This window comes from Rhipicephalus sanguineus, chromosome 1 (assembly GCF_013339695.2).
Source record: "Rhipicephalus sanguineus isolate Rsan-2018 chromosome 1, BIME_Rsan_1.4, whole genome shotgun sequence".
NCBI lineage: Eukaryota > Metazoa > Arthropoda > Arachnida > Ixodida > Ixodidae > Rhipicephalus > Rhipicephalus sanguineus.
The window spans coordinates 72,423,766-72,443,090 of NC_051176.1; the positions used below are offsets into that span (position 1 = coordinate 72,423,766).

General features: G+C 44.8%; 1 protein-coding gene across 3 annotated transcripts in view; it reads left to right on the plus strand.

Annotated features, from left to right (window-relative positions):
- Nucleotides 1–2,391: 2,391 nt before the first annotated feature.
- The window catches only part of LOC119399461 (high-affinity choline transporter 1), a 59,545-nt gene continuing 42,611 nt past the window's right edge, over nt 2,392–19,325 (plus strand). The window contains exons 1-3 of one of the 3 annotated variants that reach the window (XR_007415787.1): nt 2,392–2,809; nt 7,922–8,049; nt 18,102–18,242. Coding sequence is in view for 1 of the 3 variants with exons in the window: in XM_049414706.1 (XP_049270663.1) it covers nt 2,730–2,809; nt 18,102–18,205; nt 19,163–19,270 (292 nt within the window). In the remaining 2 variants the exon portion in view is untranslated. Of the gene's footprint in view, nt 2,810–7,921; nt 8,929–18,101; nt 18,243–19,162; nt 19,271–19,325 lie in introns of those variants that run through there. The other 2 variants (XM_049414706.1, XR_007415786.1) reach the window with 2 other exon arrangements.

Here is a 19,325-nt window from a genome sequence, read left to right on the forward strand (position 1 = left end):
TTTATCTAGGTACTGTTCAGTAAGTGCCCGCAACCAGTGAGAGGAAAACATAAAAGTCACACCTGCATCCTAGAGGAAGAAGCAGAAGAAGTACGCTGCCGCACTAATTATATTTCTAGTATTTTGTTTCTTTGTTTTCTTTATTACTTTTTTCACAACTTCTAATGCCGTACATGACTGATCCACCGTAGTGGGTTGAGCCATTGCGCCAGGACCCAATCAACCAGCCAGCAAAGCTTGAACGTCACTATCATCTTGGCGACAGCAATGGCCGTGAGTATCCTGGGCGCGCTGATCATCATCCTGTATTACATCGCCGTCGTCTTCGTGGGCGTGTGGTCGGGACGCAAGGTGCACGGAGATCAAGTGCAGACCTACGTGAGCGGGTACGTGTCGCTGGGACGTCGTTACGCCAGCCGCTGCTAGAAGCCGCACGAGCTGGCTTGTGGCTACCGGCGTCGCCTTGCTCATAAAATAGGCAACCAGGGCTTTTTTTAACCAGGCGTCGCCCTATTTGGGTAGCTTATATCTGCTGATAGCTGAAATGAAATTTTTCGTTTAATTGGAGTTCTAGCTCTATATTCCTGAACGTCCGCGAGTATTTCGCATGGGAGTTTTCCATGGAAGTTTACAGGGGCGCACCTGCTAAAGCATACGCGAATTGCCCCTAACGCACGGCAGGCGGTGAAGACGATGAGCTATTTAGATACAATAAGAAAAGCCAGCTTAGGCCTGCTATAGGATATACCCTCACTGCTAAACGATGATTAGAAAAGAGAGAGAGAGAAAAAAAAGTCACAGTTTCGCCGCAAGGGCGAAGCAATGAATGCGATAGCAGGAAACTAATGCTATACGAAGTGAGGCTCGCCAATGGATACTCTCAGTTTGAACAACGCTCCTGTTGCAAAGGCGGCCGAAGCAGCGAAGAAAACTAGCGTGCTTCAAGTGTCGAGCTGTGACACTTGATAGTTCGCGCTCATCGTCTGTTTGTTCGTTTAGCGGCGTCCCTTGAGATCGAGTGACTTCCGTACGCTCCGTAACATGAGCGCGGATACCACGGTGAAAGCTTGAAACAACCCTCTTCCCCTCACCACCAGAAAACCACGCGAGCAGACAGCGGAAGGGCAAGGTTCTCCCTGCGCACACTCTTAAAAAAAAGAGAGTCAAAAGGGAGTCACGTCTGCTTGACTCTCTTTGTGGCAGCCGATGACCACCTTTTCTTCTAAGGGGAGTCACAATGCTCTGGTCGACGCTCCTGAATGAAATAGATGACTCCCTTGCTCCAAGGGAGTCAGTGATGGTTCTGCATATACAGGGTGGGTTTTTTTTTAAAAGAAAGCTTCACTGGCTGCGACCAAGATACAGTTCGCTGCTTTGGCTTGTGGTATACCGAAAAATTTTGGTTGAGAATATATAACATGGATTCGTAAAATGTGGAATTACGCACGTATTGTGTTATGGCTTCAGTTGCGATATTGCTGAAACGGCGCTTCGAAAACGTCTACAAGTAAACAGGGTTCTTAAAAAATCTTGCCCCCAAGCGAAACATTCAGAGTTATGACAACGTTTAACAATGGCAGCGCTGACAAAGTTGCGAATCTTCGCACGTTTGCAAGCGAGGTTTGTAGATTCCTACGACAGCATGTATGGCAGAAAACATACATTTATTAGTGAAATGGACGTGCATGGTGTTGAACGCACTGGCGATCGGGAACACATCTAAAGCGGGGGGACAGACGGTCCGATTTTCCATGCGATCCGACGGCCGACGCCGCGGTGGGGGAGAGGGAATGGTGGCTGTACGATGCTATGAAAGGTCACCATTCCGGTTTCCCCTCCGCCGTGTCGGACGTCGAATCGCATGAAAAATCGTACCGTCTGTCTCGCCCTTAACTCGACGGCCGTAAAAACATGTGCCGTAAAGCTGGCATGATAACCGCGCAGACCGGTTATCAAGGCGACGCTTTACCGTGTCTCCTAAAGAGCGACAATACTACCAGAATTATAGCTCGCGTGGTCATCATTTCTGCCCGCCACAGCTAAACTATATCTTCACGATAATCCGCGCGGGCCACCAAATCGCTCAGCAAACGTTGAGCGATTGAACAGCTAGGCACGCACACACGGCCTCACCGCACTCTCCCTAGCCCCTAGAGCAGGATATGCACGTTCACCTGCGCCCCCTCCCACCGTACAGCCCTTACAGACACACACAGGGCACGCTTCGCCTCCTCCACCCTGATATTATTCAATAGAGCTTTAACTATGCATGGATGTGTGTTCTATAGCACCAAAACAAAACCGAAACCATTTAGGCGTTCGTGGAGGCTACTTTAATCCAAAGCCGAAGCCATCAATACGAGACAGCCATTTTGGCCTGACGTCGTTAGACGGCATTGTTCGTGATCCGTCTCGTTGTGGTCGTTCTTTAGTCCGCCAGAATAATCTGTGTCGTCAGGCGTGATTGCAAGTGATTGTTTTGCGTGACTTTCTTCGTGCTATGCATTCGTGGCGTAGTATCGTATCGTCGGCTCGCTCTTGCCGTGTCTGGCTGATCGTTTTGCGTGACTTTCCTTCCGTGCTATGCATTCGTGGTGTAGTATCGTGTCGTCGGCTCACGCTTGCCGTGACTGGCTGAAGCAGTGTCACTCAGTGTTTGGGAAAAGCAGCCTCCGGACGGAGAAGTCCCTGCAGTAAGCTTCGTTTCGTCGTGAACTTGCCTGAGCAAGATGGCAGCGCATGACGGATCCCAGTGGCACCGACAGACGAAGCCTGTGGACGACGCTCCTACTGTCGTTATAGATTTCAGGTGAGTTCTGCCGGCTTCTGCCTACAACTCTTTTATTCGCTTCACACGTAGCTTTGCCACTTGTCTTTCTGATGTTCCAGTTGCACGGATTTTGCTATCGTGTTTCAATGGCTTGGCAACGACGAAAACCGCACTGGACTATCCAGTAGCGGGTAAAACGGAGTGGTGCGCGCCAATATCGTGTTTCCTTATTCCATACATGCCAGAAAAACATGAAATTGCGAGTTGAAATCTCGGTTGCAAGTCGAGTGTGGTGACACGTAGAGCAACGTTGCACCGATATATATTTGAAGGGTAAGTAAGATCAGCTGATCAAAATCAATCTAATGCACCCGGCCCGAACATGCCTGATATCCAGATCATGATTTTGGCTCGTGAAACTCTAGAATTTAGTGTTTCTTTCCTTTGCTACCCAGACGTTGAAACACGTTTAATACGTATTTATTCGCTGCATATTCGAACTTCTCGCCGTGTTTGCTTGTTTTGTGTGTGTGTGTGTGTGTGTGTGTGTGTGTGTGTGTGTGTGTGTGTGTGTGTGTGTGTGTGCGCGTGCGTGCGTGCGTAACTGCTATAAAATTTTGATGCAATAGCTTTTGTAGCACGGTTTCATTTAATTGAAACAGTGGTGACTTGATCTTATGATGCTAAAAATTATCATGCAACAAAGGTAAATGTGAGTTCACTTCAAAGTTGTAGTTTTTTTTTTTTTTGTCCACAAACTGCATACGAGCATAACCTCATCCTCCTGTGATACTTGCTTTGTCTAATGTGGTGTGGTGCTAGTACCTAATAGTAAACACAACACCGGCTAATAATAATGGCAGTAAACATACTGCTCAAACGCTGTGTTGCGTGGATATTGGATGCCCTTGTTATACCAGCCGTAGTTCAGTTCGTTATTATTTTCAACACAAAGATACAGTCTACAGTGATGTTGTGGGCAGTGGACAAAAATCCTTTAAAATGGACTTGGAAGCGTTACGCTGCGAAGCCCAAGGACGCGGGTTCTATTCCTGACCCCGGCAGCTGCATTTAGAAGGGGGTGAGATACAGAAACTCCCATGCCCTCTGATTTGTGCACGTTGAAGAACTCCAGGTAGTTGAAATTAATCCGTGATCTCCCACTATGTAGCACCGCTTAATCGCATTGTGCTTTTCGCTCATAAATCTCTAGCAATTATTGCTTCGTCATTATACCTCGAAACACTCGCTGTATCCTATTTGAATTCTATTCGCCATAGTCTGCAATGAATATTTAGCACTTTTTACAGCAGGGTACCTCATTTGACATTCTTTTACAATGCACCTTAATTGTCCCAATTTCGTGCCATAATCAGCTGTTGTTTTAATATGTATATAAGTCACTTCAGCACTGTTCCTTTTTGTTTGACCGCTTCTCATCACCTCGATTGTTTGAGGTTTGAGGTGATGTTTGTGCTGCACAGTTTGCCCGAGTTGCTCCCAACCCTCTATACTGGTCAACGCTGGCTGGTGGGTTGTCCTTCCAGACAAACGGAAAAACGAGACCTTTGCCTGTTGATATAGATCTGAAGAAAAAATGGCACATTAGGCCTTTAGAATAGCTGCACCTTCGTGCAGCTGTTCTGAAGCCAGGCACTAGAAGGGCACGCTCACAATGATGCGACAGAAAGAAGGCAGTGAAGGCAAGCCTAGTCTTGTCGTACATTCGCCATATTTCGTGTAGCTGTATACACATTTTGCCGTTTTCTTCGTTAAACTAATAATAACATTTGGCGTTTAACATCCCAAAACCACGATATGATTGAGAGACGCCGTAGTAGAGGGCTCTGGAAATTTCGACTACCTGGGGTTCTTTAACGTGCAGCTAAATCTAAGTACACGGGCCTCAAACATTTTCGCCTCCAACGAAAATGCAGCCGCCGAGGCCGGGACTCGATCCCGCGACCTACAGGTCTTCGTAAAATACTGCTAGTCTAGTGGTTATGGTGCTCTACTGCTGACCCGCAGGTTGCGGGATCGAATCCTGGCCGCCGCGGCCGCATTTTTGATGGAGGCGAAAATGGTTTAGACCCGTGTGCTTAGATTTAGGTGCACGTTAAAGAACTCCAGGTGGTCGAAACTTCCGAAGCCCTCCACTACGGCGTCTCTCATAATCTTATCGTGGTTTTGGGACGTCAAACCCCAAGAATTATTATTATTATTAAAATACTGCTGCCATGCTATACAGGGTGATTTTTTTTCAGACAGTACATATCTTTTATAAAAAAACTCTATGACAGTCACGCTCCAGTAGTACTCTAGTTGTAGTAGGATTGATAGGCGGGCGAGTTGGAACTTATCCATCTTTGCGCAGCGCACGAAATTGACAAGGACACAAGAGAAGAGGACGGGACAAGCGCTGATCTTCAACTGAAAGATTTTATTTGAAAAGACAAATATATATATATACAGAAACACACGTGCCACGCAAGATTACACTCGATCAATGAAACGGATTTCTTGCTCCGATAATGAGACTGATGGCTGACTTATACAAACACTATCGCACTTAGCCATGTGGTACGCCTCTGAAATCTCACGTGTGCGTTGATTATGATGGCGAGTGATGATGGACGTTTGCTCAAAGGAAGGCATGCACCCGCAATCCCGGCAGTGGCTGGCGAGATGAGACGAAACACCCCCCTTCAAAGAATTCGCATGCTCGCGCAGCCGAACATTTATACATCTGGCAGTCTGTCCGATGTAGACAGACCCGCAGGTACAAGGAATCTTATATACCACCCCTTCTGAACACGCGGTGTACTTCTTAACATGTCTGATTGAGCAGGCATTATCGCGCGTCTTTGCGCGTCTTTCAATCTTGCCACACAGGCTGCCCAATTTGATGCCACCCGAAAAAACAACATCAACCTCATACTGGCCCGCAAGTTTCTTTAATCTATGCGAAATGGAATGTACATACGGAATCACAGCAAACCGTTTTCGGTCGCATTGTGAAGTTGGTATCTGGTTGAGCATGTTTGTTGGATTTACGCTCCACGATCGGTGAAGCCCCTCCTAAACTTCACATCGGCCCATTCAAAACTTGTAAAAAACGGTATTGCCACCTCCTGTTTGTTCTCGGCCATCTCAAAATCATGTCATCATACCATAGACGAAAGCTTCCAGAATCAGTGTGATCGGCTAATGGCAGCCGGCTTCCCCACTTCTTTTCTGGCAACTACCTCTGAGTGTTTGCTAAAGAGAATAAAATCTAATGCGCAATCTGACAACCAGATACCAACTTCACAATGCGACCGAAAACGGTTTGCTGTGATTCCGTATGTACATTCCATTTCGCATAGATTAAAGGAACTTGCGGGCCAGTATGAGGTTGATGTTGTTTTTTCGGGTGGCATCAAATTGGGCAGCCTGTGTGGCAAGATTGAAAGACGCGCAAATGCGGTTGCAAGGGCAGGTGATAATGCCTGCTCAATCAGACATGTTAAGAAGTACACCGCGTGTTCAGAAGGGGTGGTATATAAGATTCCTTGTACCTGCGGGTCTGTCTACATCGGACAGACTGCCAGATGTATAAATGTTCGGCTGCGCGAGCATGCGAATTCTTTGAAGGGGGGTGTTTCGTCTCACCTCGCCAGCCACTGCCGGGATTGCGGGTGCATGCCTTCCTTTGAGCAAACGTCCATCATCACTCGCCATCATAATCAACGCACACGTGAGATTTCAGAGGCGTACCACATGGCTAAGTGCGATAGTGTTTGTATAAGTCAGCCATCAGTCTCATTATCGGAGCAAGAAATCCGTATCATTGATCGAGTGTAATCTTGCGTGGCACGTGTGTTTCTGTATATATATATATTTGTCTTTTCAAATAAAATCTTTCAGTTGAAGATCAGCGCTTGTCCCGTCCTCTTCTCTTGTGTCCTTGTCAATTTCGTGCGCTGCGCAAAGATGGTACTCTAGTTCAAGGCGGAAATATTCTGCCGCAACAAAAAATGCGTTGACGGGACTAATTAACAAAAACCCGTTAACTAATTTTTATTTATTGACTTGAGGGCAGTTGTTTATATTAGAAATTTGTAGTGCGTGCCGCTTTATGGTATACCCATTTTTCAGAAATCATGAAAGTTTTACGTAACTCGAGATATTTATTGTGAAATTTTAAGGGCTAAATCAAAACTGATCGTGTCCGGCACACAGAAAACGCGGTTTTTCTGTTACGTCAGACCGGAGCTGCCCACGACAAGGGAGTGACGAAATTTGAATGAAGGCGCGTCGTGGTCGTACCTTTTCGTGAAAACTGGCAAGTCATCTAACTTGCGTCAGCGGATCGCCTTACCTTTGCATGTGGCGTTTGGTGCTCATTTGTTTCTTTCGAGATGCGCGCATCCGAAACGGCAGTAATATCAACCTTTTCTTTCTATGTTTACAGATAAGTACCACACATCGCACCCAAATAATAAGCTGTTTACTTGTGTATTTCTGAATGCTTGCAGATTTTCCTGATCACATTCTGCTTCGGCCCACCTTCATTAAACTATCATCACCTTCTTTTCACGTGTAGCTCCGAGCTTACGTAACAGAGAAGCGACGTTTCCTGCACGTCAGGCGCTATCAGTTTCGATTTCGTCCTTGAAATTCAGGATGAATATCACGAATTACGTGTAACTTTCGCGATTAAAAAAAAATGTGTATGCCATAAATTGGCACGCGATACAACTTTCTAATATAAACAACTACCTCCAGGTCAGGAATTAAAAGTTAATTAATGAGTTTTTGTTAATTAATCTCTTCATTGCCATTTTAGTTGCAGCAAACTATTTCCTTCTTGACATAGAGTGTGTGCGCGAAAACATCTTGAGCGTGACTATTATACAATTTTGATAAGAAATATGCGTTCTCTAAAAAAACATCCTTCTAATTGTACGGAGGTCATGCAGCGGAAACAGTTGCAGCTGGCTAAGGGAGTAACAGACCCTCAAAGTACAGCAAAGTTAATGAGTATCCCTGGTTTTGTTCATTGCCATGACACTTCATGGAATCTGGTGTGTGAGCGCTGCCCTTGTCAGATTAAAGGTGATCGATCTGTCTGTCATCATGTGTTTATTTTTGTGCACTTGACTATTTCAGGTTGCTTCAAGACTGCACATTGAAGCTCTACAGCTCCATTTGACCAGGAAGCCTCCTTGGAAACTTCGTGTCTCGAGGTAGTCAAGACGTGTCCAAGAATTCGGAATAGCCACGCTTAAGGTCTGGCCGTGAGTGGTCTCGAATCAGTGCAACCTGCTGTCCTTTTCGCCAGAATGCCACCTGACCCTGACATGGTCTGGGAACACGACACTGCCAAGCTCATGCACGCAAGCTGTGTCACCTATAGGGGTCCTGTATCTCAGATGACTACATGAGAATCCTGTACTACATGAGAACTACACATGTTGCATGTTTTGCGCTGTATGCCACATAAAATATGTAATGGATGTCGCAAAGAAGTGCTTGATGGCTGCCCATTGATTCCTATTCATAAAAACTGACTGCTGGCTATGCTAATGTTTATGCCAGGTCTAGTATATTGCCGCATTTGACAGTAATGAACGATGTTAGCGAAACTATTGCTTTTCATATCTCCTCATTCTGACAGTAATGTGTCTCGCTGTATTTCTGGACGGTGTTTCTGTATTTCATTTCTGTACAGAACTCTCCATACCACCGCTAAATATATATATTTATATATATCATACCTTATATATATAAGGTACTTGACACACGACGTACATTTTAGCATTAGCATAGTGCTAAAACGTACGTCGTGTGTCAAATGCCTTCCTACAGTATCAGGACCTTCGTGATCTTTCTGTAGCTCTTATATTTAAGGGTCATTCCATGCCAAGTGTCCCAGACGTGGCGCTCGCACATCGCAGCTTTTGCCGATAAAATTTGTGCCTTTTTCCTGTGCCACATGGAGTATTGTGGCAAAACATTCTTGCTCGAAAAAATTTTGACGGTCCTGGCACCCCCTCGAATTTCGCTTCTATTTATTAAACTGTACCTAATAGAAAAATGTGTATAAAATCTACTTTTGTGTGTTGAGCTTCTAAACTGCGCTTGCGCTATCGCAGAGGTTCTGTTTAGTTGTCCCATTCATTATTTCCGATTTTTTTGTGTTTCACTACCAGCTACGTAGCTTCAAAAACTACAAAAATCTTCAAATGTTCGTGAATTTTCTTGAGCTATCTTGCAACTCACCCTAACCAATATTAATCATAGCCTGATTTCCAGGAAAGTGTATTTTAGTACAGAAATGTTTAGGGGTAAAATAGACTTCAAATCTTTCCGAAAAAAAATTGTGATATTAGAGAAAATGTACGATTGTGCAATGTTTGACCTGTATTTTTCATACTGATGCGGTCAAAGTAAAAAATCCTCGTCATGCGGCGTTTGATAAAAGACTTCATCGTTAAGTAATGAAAAAAGTCTTATCAAATCATTTTTTTCTTTTAAGGAAGAAAATAATTTTTTAATTTGGCCCTCCGAACGCGCAGTGCATTTCATTTTGTTGCCACTTCGCCGCAAAGCACGTGGTAGCCCTTGCAGCTGACACTCGTCACAGGCAACGGCCAGATGCGAGATGTATGTCAGTGGCTCGTGAGTGGTCGAAAGTCTTGTCACGTTGATGTCAGGGCGACGAGTAATGAATTCGCGTTACAATGTGAGCTTGCTTGGCGGGCCCAATGGGAAGTATGGACGCCCGAGAGCAGCCTATGGCGTCGTTGGCACATTGTGCTAGAGGCCGTCTGTACAACATGTATACCCTGAGAAAGAAGTGTGTACAGTGTGCATTATTTCTTTCAGTATGTGTATGCTAGTTGTGCAGACGTCCCTCTAGGACATTGTGCCAACGACTCCACATGCTGCTCTCGGGCGTCCATATTTCCCATTGGGCCCGCCTAGCAAATGCTCATTGTAACGCAAATTCATTACTCGTCGCCCTGACAGCGCGACAAGACTTTCGACCACTCACGAGCCGCTGACATACATCTCGCATCTGGCCGCTGCCTGTGATGAGTGTCAGCTGTAAGGGCGACCACGTGCTTTGCGGCGAAGTGGCAGCAAAATGAAATGCACTGCGCGATCGGAGGGCCAAATTCAAAAATTATTTTCTTCCTTAAAACAAAAAAAATGATTTGATTAGACTTTCTTCGTTACTTAACGACAGTGTTGTAGGCGTTACCGAAAAAAAGTAACTGAATAGGTTACTCGTTACGCTAACAAAAAAGGAACGCGTTACCGCCCTACGTTACCTCTTAAAAAAGGTAACGCGTTACCGTTACAGTTACCATAAAAAAGTAACGGACGTTACTTCTGCCGTTACTGTATGGTCAGAAATTTTATTCACCGCATTTCCACTGTAGGAACCCCAAATAACAGTTTTACAAAGCTGATAATTATAATTCACACGAAACTTCTATCACAAACGGCAATTTTTTGCGCGATGTACCATTTTAACGAGAATAGGTCGCACATAGGTGTCGTACCACGGCAGCAGCAGCGTAGCCATAAATATTTTTCGGGGGTGGGGCGGGGGGCGTTAAGTCATACTTTTATGTTTGGTTGTGCGTGCGTTTGTATGTGTACTTGTACATATACACATGGATAATTGAAAGATTTCGGGGGGGGGGGGGGAGGAGGAGTGTTGAACCTCACCCCCCCCCCCTTCTGCGGCAACACCAGTGCTTGGCAATAGTGGAGTGACCTAAAGTCGCGTGTGCAGTTACATGTGACGGCTGCTAACGGCACATGGTAAATCCATTTTCTCAGTGTGACGTTAAACACAAAATTAGATTTTATCATCAATGCTTTCCCTAAAGAAAAACACCACAACCCTCAACAAATTTACAATAATTCTGACGGTGCGCTTCTACTAACAAGACAGATGATCGAATAGTCATAAAGAAATGCTTAAACGTCTTAGTTTTGAGGAAAAAATGTTTGCACACATGCATTTTTCCCTTTAAAAATCTGTATACTTGCCTCGAAAATTGCGAGCGTTTTATATGAAGGTATTCAAGGTCAGCCTCATTCGCTGAAAAATTGGGTAACTATAGGAACGCGTACTCTAAGTTGTCGATAGAAAGAAGCAAAATTGAAAACAAAGTTGATAACTATCGCTAGATTATTGCAAGGAGAATTTTCTAATAACTACAGCTTCTTGTAGAAATAAAGCAACAGCTGCATTTCAAAGCTGTCATCGGACAGATTGCCTCTCTCTTAATGAATACGTCCATACCTACACTGAATAGGCACTCGAAGGACGCATTGGATGGTACACTTAACGCCTGATGAAGGAAAATAGCGCGAAAAAACGTCTCGTCCTACGTTTTTTCGAGGTATTTTCATTCATCATGAAATACCAACTCGCTCAACAGTCTATTCTTAACGCCTGGCGGGCCGGTATGAGTACACCGCTGCGGCAATAGAACGTCGTGGCAAGCTCTGCAATAGTGGTGCCTATGAGACGAGGGAATTTTGAGTAATACTTCCGGAATAACTGAAAAAAAAAGTAACGAGTAACGTGACACCTCACGTTACCGAAAAATGTTAACGTAAGTATGTTACCCGTTACAGTTCCTAAATAGTAACGAGTGCGTTAGTAAGTTACCGAAAAAAGTAACACGTTACCGGTAACGCCGTTACTTGTAACGCGTTACCGCCAACACTGCTTAACGATGAAGTCTTCTATCAAACGCCACATGACGAGGATTTTTACTTTGACCACATCAGTATGAAAAATACAGTCAAACATGTGACAAATCGTACATTTTCTCAAATATCACAATTTTTTCGGAAAGATTTGAAGTCTATTTTACCCCTAAACATTTCTGTACTAAAATACACTTTCCTGGAAATCAGGCTATGATTAATATTGGTTAGGGTGAGTTGCAAATAGCTCAAGAAAAATTCACGAACATTGAAGATTTTTGTAGTTTCTGAAGCTACGTAGCTGGTAGTGAAACACAAAAAAAATCGGAAATAATGAATGGGACAACTAAACAGAACCTCTGTGATAGCGCAAGCGCGGTTTCGTAGCTCAACACACAAAAATAGATTTTATACACATTTTTCTATTAGGTACAGTTTAATAAATAGAAGCGAATTTCGAGGGGGTGCCATGATTGTCAAAATTTTTTTCGACCAAAAGTGTTTTGCCACAATACTCCATGTGGCACAGGAAAAAGGCACAAATTTTATCAGCAAAATCTGTGATGTGCGAGCGCCACGTCTGGGACACTTGGCATGGAATGACACACACACACACACACACACACACACACACACACACATATATATATATATTGAGAGAGCGTAGGCATCGGCAAGTTGGTAATTCATGTTTGACTTTTTGAGCGCGCAAAAGAACAGGGACGAAAAACGACGCAGACACAGCGCTGACTTCCAACATATGCTTTATTTTCTACAGTGGTACATATATATATAGACAACAAAAAGCAACGCACGCAGGCGCATTGTACAGGAAGGCTTCATGTAAAACCACAAATAAGTATGCATGATAAACAATCAAACAACCTGATACCGGATTTTTTTCTTCTTTAAGAGATCAAGCGGTCATTCCTGACTACCACTATCGTCTAGTCACCCTGTGGGCCTTGCTTAGAAAGTCTAGTTCTTTTTGGATAGGTCAATTGAAGGTGCACTAATGCACATGTCTCCCAAACTTGCAATCTTCGCCGCTTCAATTATCTCGCGTGTTGTTTGTGCCTGGCTCCTTCCTGTCGCAGTGCACTGCGAATACATGGGATCGCACCCACACTTCCTGCAGTGGAAAGCCAAATGTCCCACACCTCCAGTTCGCACGTTATTTGCGTGCTCACGCAGCCTGTCATTGGCACACCGTCCCGTCTGCCCTATGTATTTCTTGCCACAGGACAGCAGTAACTCATAAACGATGTTGTTCTCACATTTAACAAAGCTTTCTTTGTGCTTTTTTTGGCACCTGGGTTTTTCAGAACCACTGTAGGAGACCTTGCACAGATTATAAAGCTTGTTTGGTGCTGAAAGGACGACTCTTACGTTGGCGTTCGTTTCCTATCTTTTTCAGCCTATGTGAGACATCGTGAAGGTACGGTATGACGGCGCATTTCTGCTTGACAGGCTCCGTTTCTGGTGAAGCCTGCTCCTCACCCTCGCGAGCATGTTTGACAGTCTTGAGAAGACCCTCCGCCACAGATGTGACGACATACTGAGGAAACCCCGCCTTTTTCAGGCAGTCAGCCTGCGCCTGGAAACTACACGAACACTTGTGAGGACATGAGCGGCGAAGCGCATTCATTAGGCTTAATTTTGCAATACCCCTTTTAACTAGCTTGGAGTGGCCCGAAGAAAACGGCAGAAGCGGCTTATTGGCCCTAGGCTCGTACGACCAGCAGACCTGGTCTCGCTCGAAGAACATTCGTAAGTCAAGAAAACGCAAGGCGTTGTTTTGCGGCATTTCATGCGTGACTGCGAGCGGTTGCAGGAAACGCGTGAACAGATCAAGTACGTTTGAAGAATCATTGCCAAATTCGCCTGGACTTGATTCTAGAAAGACATTTGTGCCTGTTACTAGAAACAGAGCTAACAGGCACAAATGTAAAGAAGGTGTTTAGATATGTAGACGACTACGTTGTCTTTCTAGAATCAAGTCCAGGCGAATTTGGCAATGATTCTTCAAACGTACTTGATCTGTTCACGCGTTTCCTGCAACCGCTCGCAGTCACGCATGAAATGCCGCAAAACAACGCCTTGCGTTTTCTTGACTTACGAATGTTCTTCGAGCGAGACCAGGTCTGCTGGTCGTACGAGCCTAGGGCCAATAAGCCGCTTCTGCCGTTTTCTTCGGGTCACTCCAAGCTAGTTAAAAGGGGTATTGCAAAATTAAGCCTAATGAATGCGCTTCGCCGCTCATGTCCTCACAAGTGTTTGTGTAGTTTCCAGGCGCAGGCTGACTGCCTGAAAAAGGCGGGGTTTCCTCAGTATGTCGTCACATCTGTGGCGGAGGGTCTTCTCAAGACTGTCAAACATGCTCGCGAGGGTGAGGAGCAGGCTTCACCAGAAACGGAGCCTGTCAAGCAGAAATGCGCCGTCATACCGTACCTTCACGATGTCTCACATAGGCTGAAAAAGATAGGAAACAACGCCAACGTAAGAGTCGTCCTTTCAGCACCAAACAAGCTTTATAATCTGTGCAAGGCCTCCTACAGTGGTTCTGAAAAGCACAAAGAAAGCTTTGTTAAATGTGAGAACAACATCGTTTATGAGTTACTGCTGTCCTGTGGCAAGAAATACATAGGGCAGACGGGACGGTGTGCCAATGACAGGCTGCGTGAGCACGCAAATAACGTGCGAACTGGAGGTGTGGGACATTTGGCTTTCCACTGCAGGAAGTGTGGGTGCGATCCCATGTATTCGCAGTGCACTGCGACAGGAAGGAGCCAGGCACAAACAACACGCGAGATAATTGAAGCGGCGAAGATTGCAAGTTTGGGAGACATGTGCATTAGTGCACCTTCAATTGACCTATCCAAAAAGAACTAGACTTTCTAAGCAAGGCCCACAGGGTGACTAGACGATAGTGGTAGTCAGGAATGACCGCTTGATCTCTTAAAGAAGAAAAAAATCCGGTATCAGGTTGTTTGATTGCTTATCATGCATACTTATTTGTGGTTTTACATGAAGCCTTCCTGTACAATGCACCTGCGTGCGTTGCTTTTTGTTGTCTATATATATATATATGTACCACTGTAGAAAATAAAGCATATGTTGGAAGTCAGCGCTGTGTCAGCGTCGTTTTTCGTCCCTGTTCTTTTGCGCGCTCAAAAATGTCAAACACACACACACACACACAGATATATATATATAATGCTTAACAATTGTGGTGACGTGGCTAAGGACTACGCATTATTCGCAGGATGTTGTGCCTATAGTTTAGGTGCTTACTGATAAAACAGTAGGTTGTCATTACAATGTGAACATGTATGAAATGGCATGAAGTGTTTAAAACCGATTCAAAGAATAATTTTACGAATCACAGAAATTTCAGTTTGTTTATAGGATGAAGGCATGCAGACGGAAAGAGAAGACACAGACAAACCAAACGCTAGCGTTTGAGCTGTCCGCATCTCTTCTGTTTCCGTGTTGCATGGCTTACTTTCTTCTAGAATCAACATTTTTTGTTGTTTTACGCGAGCGGAAATTGTTCTGAGACTCATCTATATAAACTTCGAGTAGTATTTTATTTCCCCCAAAGGAATCGAGTGCAGCACTGTAAGTTGCTACAAAACTTGTTGCGGCTGTCATGCATCCACCACAGTGTTCCTGTTTGAGTAAACCCGGTGGAAGTGCCTTGTTGAGTAACAAGAGGTAGCGGCACCAACTTTCGTCGATTGTCAGATAAAAACCCTAATGGTGTTCGCGCTGATTTGAAGTTCTTTTGAAATTCTTGATCAATCTCTATAAAACTTGTTTAGTTTATGTGTATTTGTACGCTGATTTTGAAAATGCAAATATTTTTCTGCTATTATATGTCGTGTTAAGTATATCAAACATTTCATGTGCCATGTTAGGCCTGCACGAGTTACAAAGTAAGCATATCACAATAATATGAAATGGGAACTGTATGCAACATAACCAGAATGCATGTCCTAAACCCACTTAACAATAGTCATAGTATGCTGAACATTGACCAGTAAGTGTATGTCTAGCTGGTGATTCGCTCACGAGAGTTCAATATTACGTAACTTTTAACTCAAATGGGTTTAAAACGCGAGTTCGTATGTGGGCTTAGTAGGTTCATGAACATTATGCCAGAACAGCGCAGTAAACTCCTTTAAAACTATTGCTACAGTTTTTATCCCCTAACTATAGTGATATGTCGATTTACTTTGTAACTCCAAGTTTGGAAAGGCTTGCTCATCAAGACACATGAAATTTTTATGTGTAAAAACTGCGTTTTCTTCCAGATAATTGCATATTTGAAATCGCCACATAAGTAAACCTAAACTCGGCAAGTTTCATCAATATCGACCAAGAAGAAAAATAAACGCATTACTTGTTGCAGAGTGTCTCATTGAGTACCACGAAGTGGTCACACTGACTCTTGCCAGGGGAGTCATGTACACCACTGTCCTTAAGGACAACGGAGTCAAAGGAACGCTCCAGTGGGGGTCAGCGTTACCATGGCAAAGGGGTCACCCTGACTACCTAGAGGTACTAGCGGGAAATAAAAGGTATCACGTAGACTCCTGCGTTGGGAGTAACGTAGACTCTCTGCTTGTGAAGAAGGGAGTCGTTGGTCTGAAGAACGAAGGGAGTCGTTTGACACCCCAAATTGTGAAGAAGGGAGTCGTTGGTCTGAAGAACGAAGGGAGTCGTTTGACACCCCAGAAGGTCATCATATGTGTAGCGAGGCGATTACCACCCAAAGGTAGTCAGTACAGACACCCTTTTTTTTAAGAGTGCAATAAGAAGAAGCTCGCGAGCTCGCCGACGACTTTTAAATGCGCCCGTCGTTCTCCTAACGCCATCTCGCTGGTAATGAAGAAACGCTTATAAGCGCAGCCGTCTCTGAGTCCTCCAGCGGTAAATGGTGTGTATATAACGCTCACCGTTACCTACGTGGAGGATCTGCGTTTCGTGGCGTAGTGGCTAGCGCCACTCGCTGCGGAGCAAGAGGTCCCTGGTTCGATTCCGCGCTTCGGGAGCATTTTTCTGAATTATTTTCCTTGGGGCTTTTATATATATATACATACTTATACATATACGGTGCATGACGGCGACGGCAAAATTCAGCCGAGACTGTCCATATAATTGCTATCGCAATAAAAACCGTTTCGAGTAAGCGTTTTGGAACTGTTATGCTGTAAGCAGCCTGTAGGTGTGTCACATTGATGTATTGGGTAAGATTCCCGTATAAACGATAAAATATGTGTAAATTGCTTGTCTTTGTTGAGTGTCCCATTGGAAACAGTAGAGTGAATTCACTGAAGCACGCATACAAATAAGTAGGCGGTGTTTTAAGCATGAAATGATTTGGCTTCCGTTGTCGGCGGCCTTCAAATGACCTTCAGCGAAAAGTCAGCGCCGTTATCAAGACATTGTTGCGAGAATGGAACTAAAACACTCGAGAAACCTGCCAAAAGTTAAAAAGTAAGCGCGGTCCACGGCTGCCAACCATTCGCACATGATCGCAATATATACGCTAGTTATGGCTGAAACGAATTACAAACGTTGCTTCCGAGTTGTCAGCGTTTCTCCACACTATTACTGAAACTGTAACTTCTAATACAGTGAAGTTTTATTTGTGATTTCCAATAGCGACGCTCCAAAGGCGTATACCGGGTACCTTTTTAACCGGTAGCGCCACACCTGTGCTCTTTTAAACGCCACCGCAGCAGGAGCTAATCGTGGAGGCAGCGGTTTCGCTCCGCGGGTTGCCACCTCCTTAGAGAGATGGAGCCACACTTTGTGCGGCGCACCGGCGTGGTGTCGCGTCGTGGCGGCAGACGCTTGGCAAAGCCCTATATTTATCTCACACAGTGACATGAAACTATGACGCTCTTATATGGACCAGTGCACAGTGTAGTGTGGTGTAGTTTGGTGGTGTTGCCCTAGCGAGCGTGCACAACACTGACGCCAGTATTATCTTCAATTATTCTGATTTGCGGGCAGCCATTTCATGCTTAAATTTATTCTCGATTACAGGAGAGCCCGCCATATTTTGTTTAGACAATATTTAAGACAAAAGCTGCCCCGTGACGCTTTAGCAGCGGCAGAGGTTTGAAACCTTGCGGTAATTTCCCGAAATGCAATTTCACCATACTTGCACGTAGAAAAGAGTGTAGCAGCGTTCAGAGGACAAATCTGCCTGACAATGCTTTGAGGTAGCGCCTTCAGCCATCATTATTTGATGGTCGCTTCGGTGTTTCTTGACACAGAGGTATGCATAGGAGACGCTGACAGCTGAAAGGCGCGTGAGTTGTTAATTGCGCTTGCATGATTTGGTCAACCTGCCGACTGCGTAGCCGTGTTCCGTTATAACAATAAAGGCCAAGCCAAACAGTCAATATAACACCCCTCAAGGTTGCATAGTATACTTCGTCTATGCGGTCTAGTACAAACGTATGTGAAACCATTGCGTATAACTGCTCGAGCCGTCACCTACTGGTCGTAGTGCCACTGTATAGAAATACAACTGCGCTTAACGGTGCATGGCATTTACATTGAGGCAGTCAACAGGTGAGTCTTTTCTATCGCACAGGAAGCACAAAGACACTCACAAGGACGACGACAACGACTACCTCCTGCGCCTGTTCCTCGCCAATCGCAGCGTGCCTGTTGCACTGGGCGTCGTCTCCATGACAGGTACGCTCGCCTTCTTGACTGTGTGTAATACCATAGGTGCCCCTCTATCGAGAGAATCTGCACCGCGTGGTTCACATGGTTATACGACTGACAAGACTTCAATTCTGAATTGAGCGCTCATCCTGCGTCCTTCTGTTTCTTTGCTATGCTTCCCAGAAATACACACCGACACGTCAGTATTACGTCGCGCGAGTAGTGCCGCCGACCACCGCAGGAAGAGGGACTCAGGCCTGATTTCAATGCTGCCTGACCCGGTAACTTCAAACGATGTGGAGCGCAGCTTGGCGGTCGGGCACGTCCACCAATACCCGGTCAATGTATTTTCAGGAGAGCTTATTTACAGCATCAGCCTGGAGAAATTGCACCAACAGTGCTAAGGAATGGGCAATGGGTACCAGGTAGCCAAAGCGGCGAGTGGTGCTGGCTAACACTCTCAGGGATTGCAAGCACAGAAATACCCCATGAAGTGTGCAGGGAAGCGCCTCCCGTCGCGGCTAAACTGATTGAGCATCGGACCAGTAATTCGAAGGTTGTGGGGTTGGATCCCACTGACGAAAAGGGTGGTATTGCATCCACTTCATTCCTTCCAATTTATGTCGTAATTATTGCACTACAGTGAAAAGCAGCAAATAATGTCTCCTATGCTTTACATGGCTTGATTGCCTGTCTCATTTGTTTCTGTCTAACAAAAAAAACTAGCCCCTCGAAAAAAAAGTGCCTTCTTTGGCTATACTACTACTACTAGCATACATATTAATAATAATAATAATAATAATAATAATAATAATAATAATAATAATAATAATAATAATAATAATAATAATAATGTTTGCAATGGGGATCACAGCGAAGAGAATAAGCATCATAATTACAGAATGCCTTTCGTAAGCTCGTGTTTAAAATTTACACTAAAATGCGTTTAGAATTGAGTGCTTTAACCTGGTCTTTCTGGTCCAGCAACTTGGGTGGGAGGCGCTTTACTCAACACAACTGCCGAAACAGTCTTCACGAGTGGCATCGTCTGGTGCCAGGCTCCTTTCGGATACGGTCTCAGCCTCATGGTCGGTGAGTTAGCATGCAGCCATTCCTCCAGTATTCTCTTCAAGTGGTCGATTCGAAA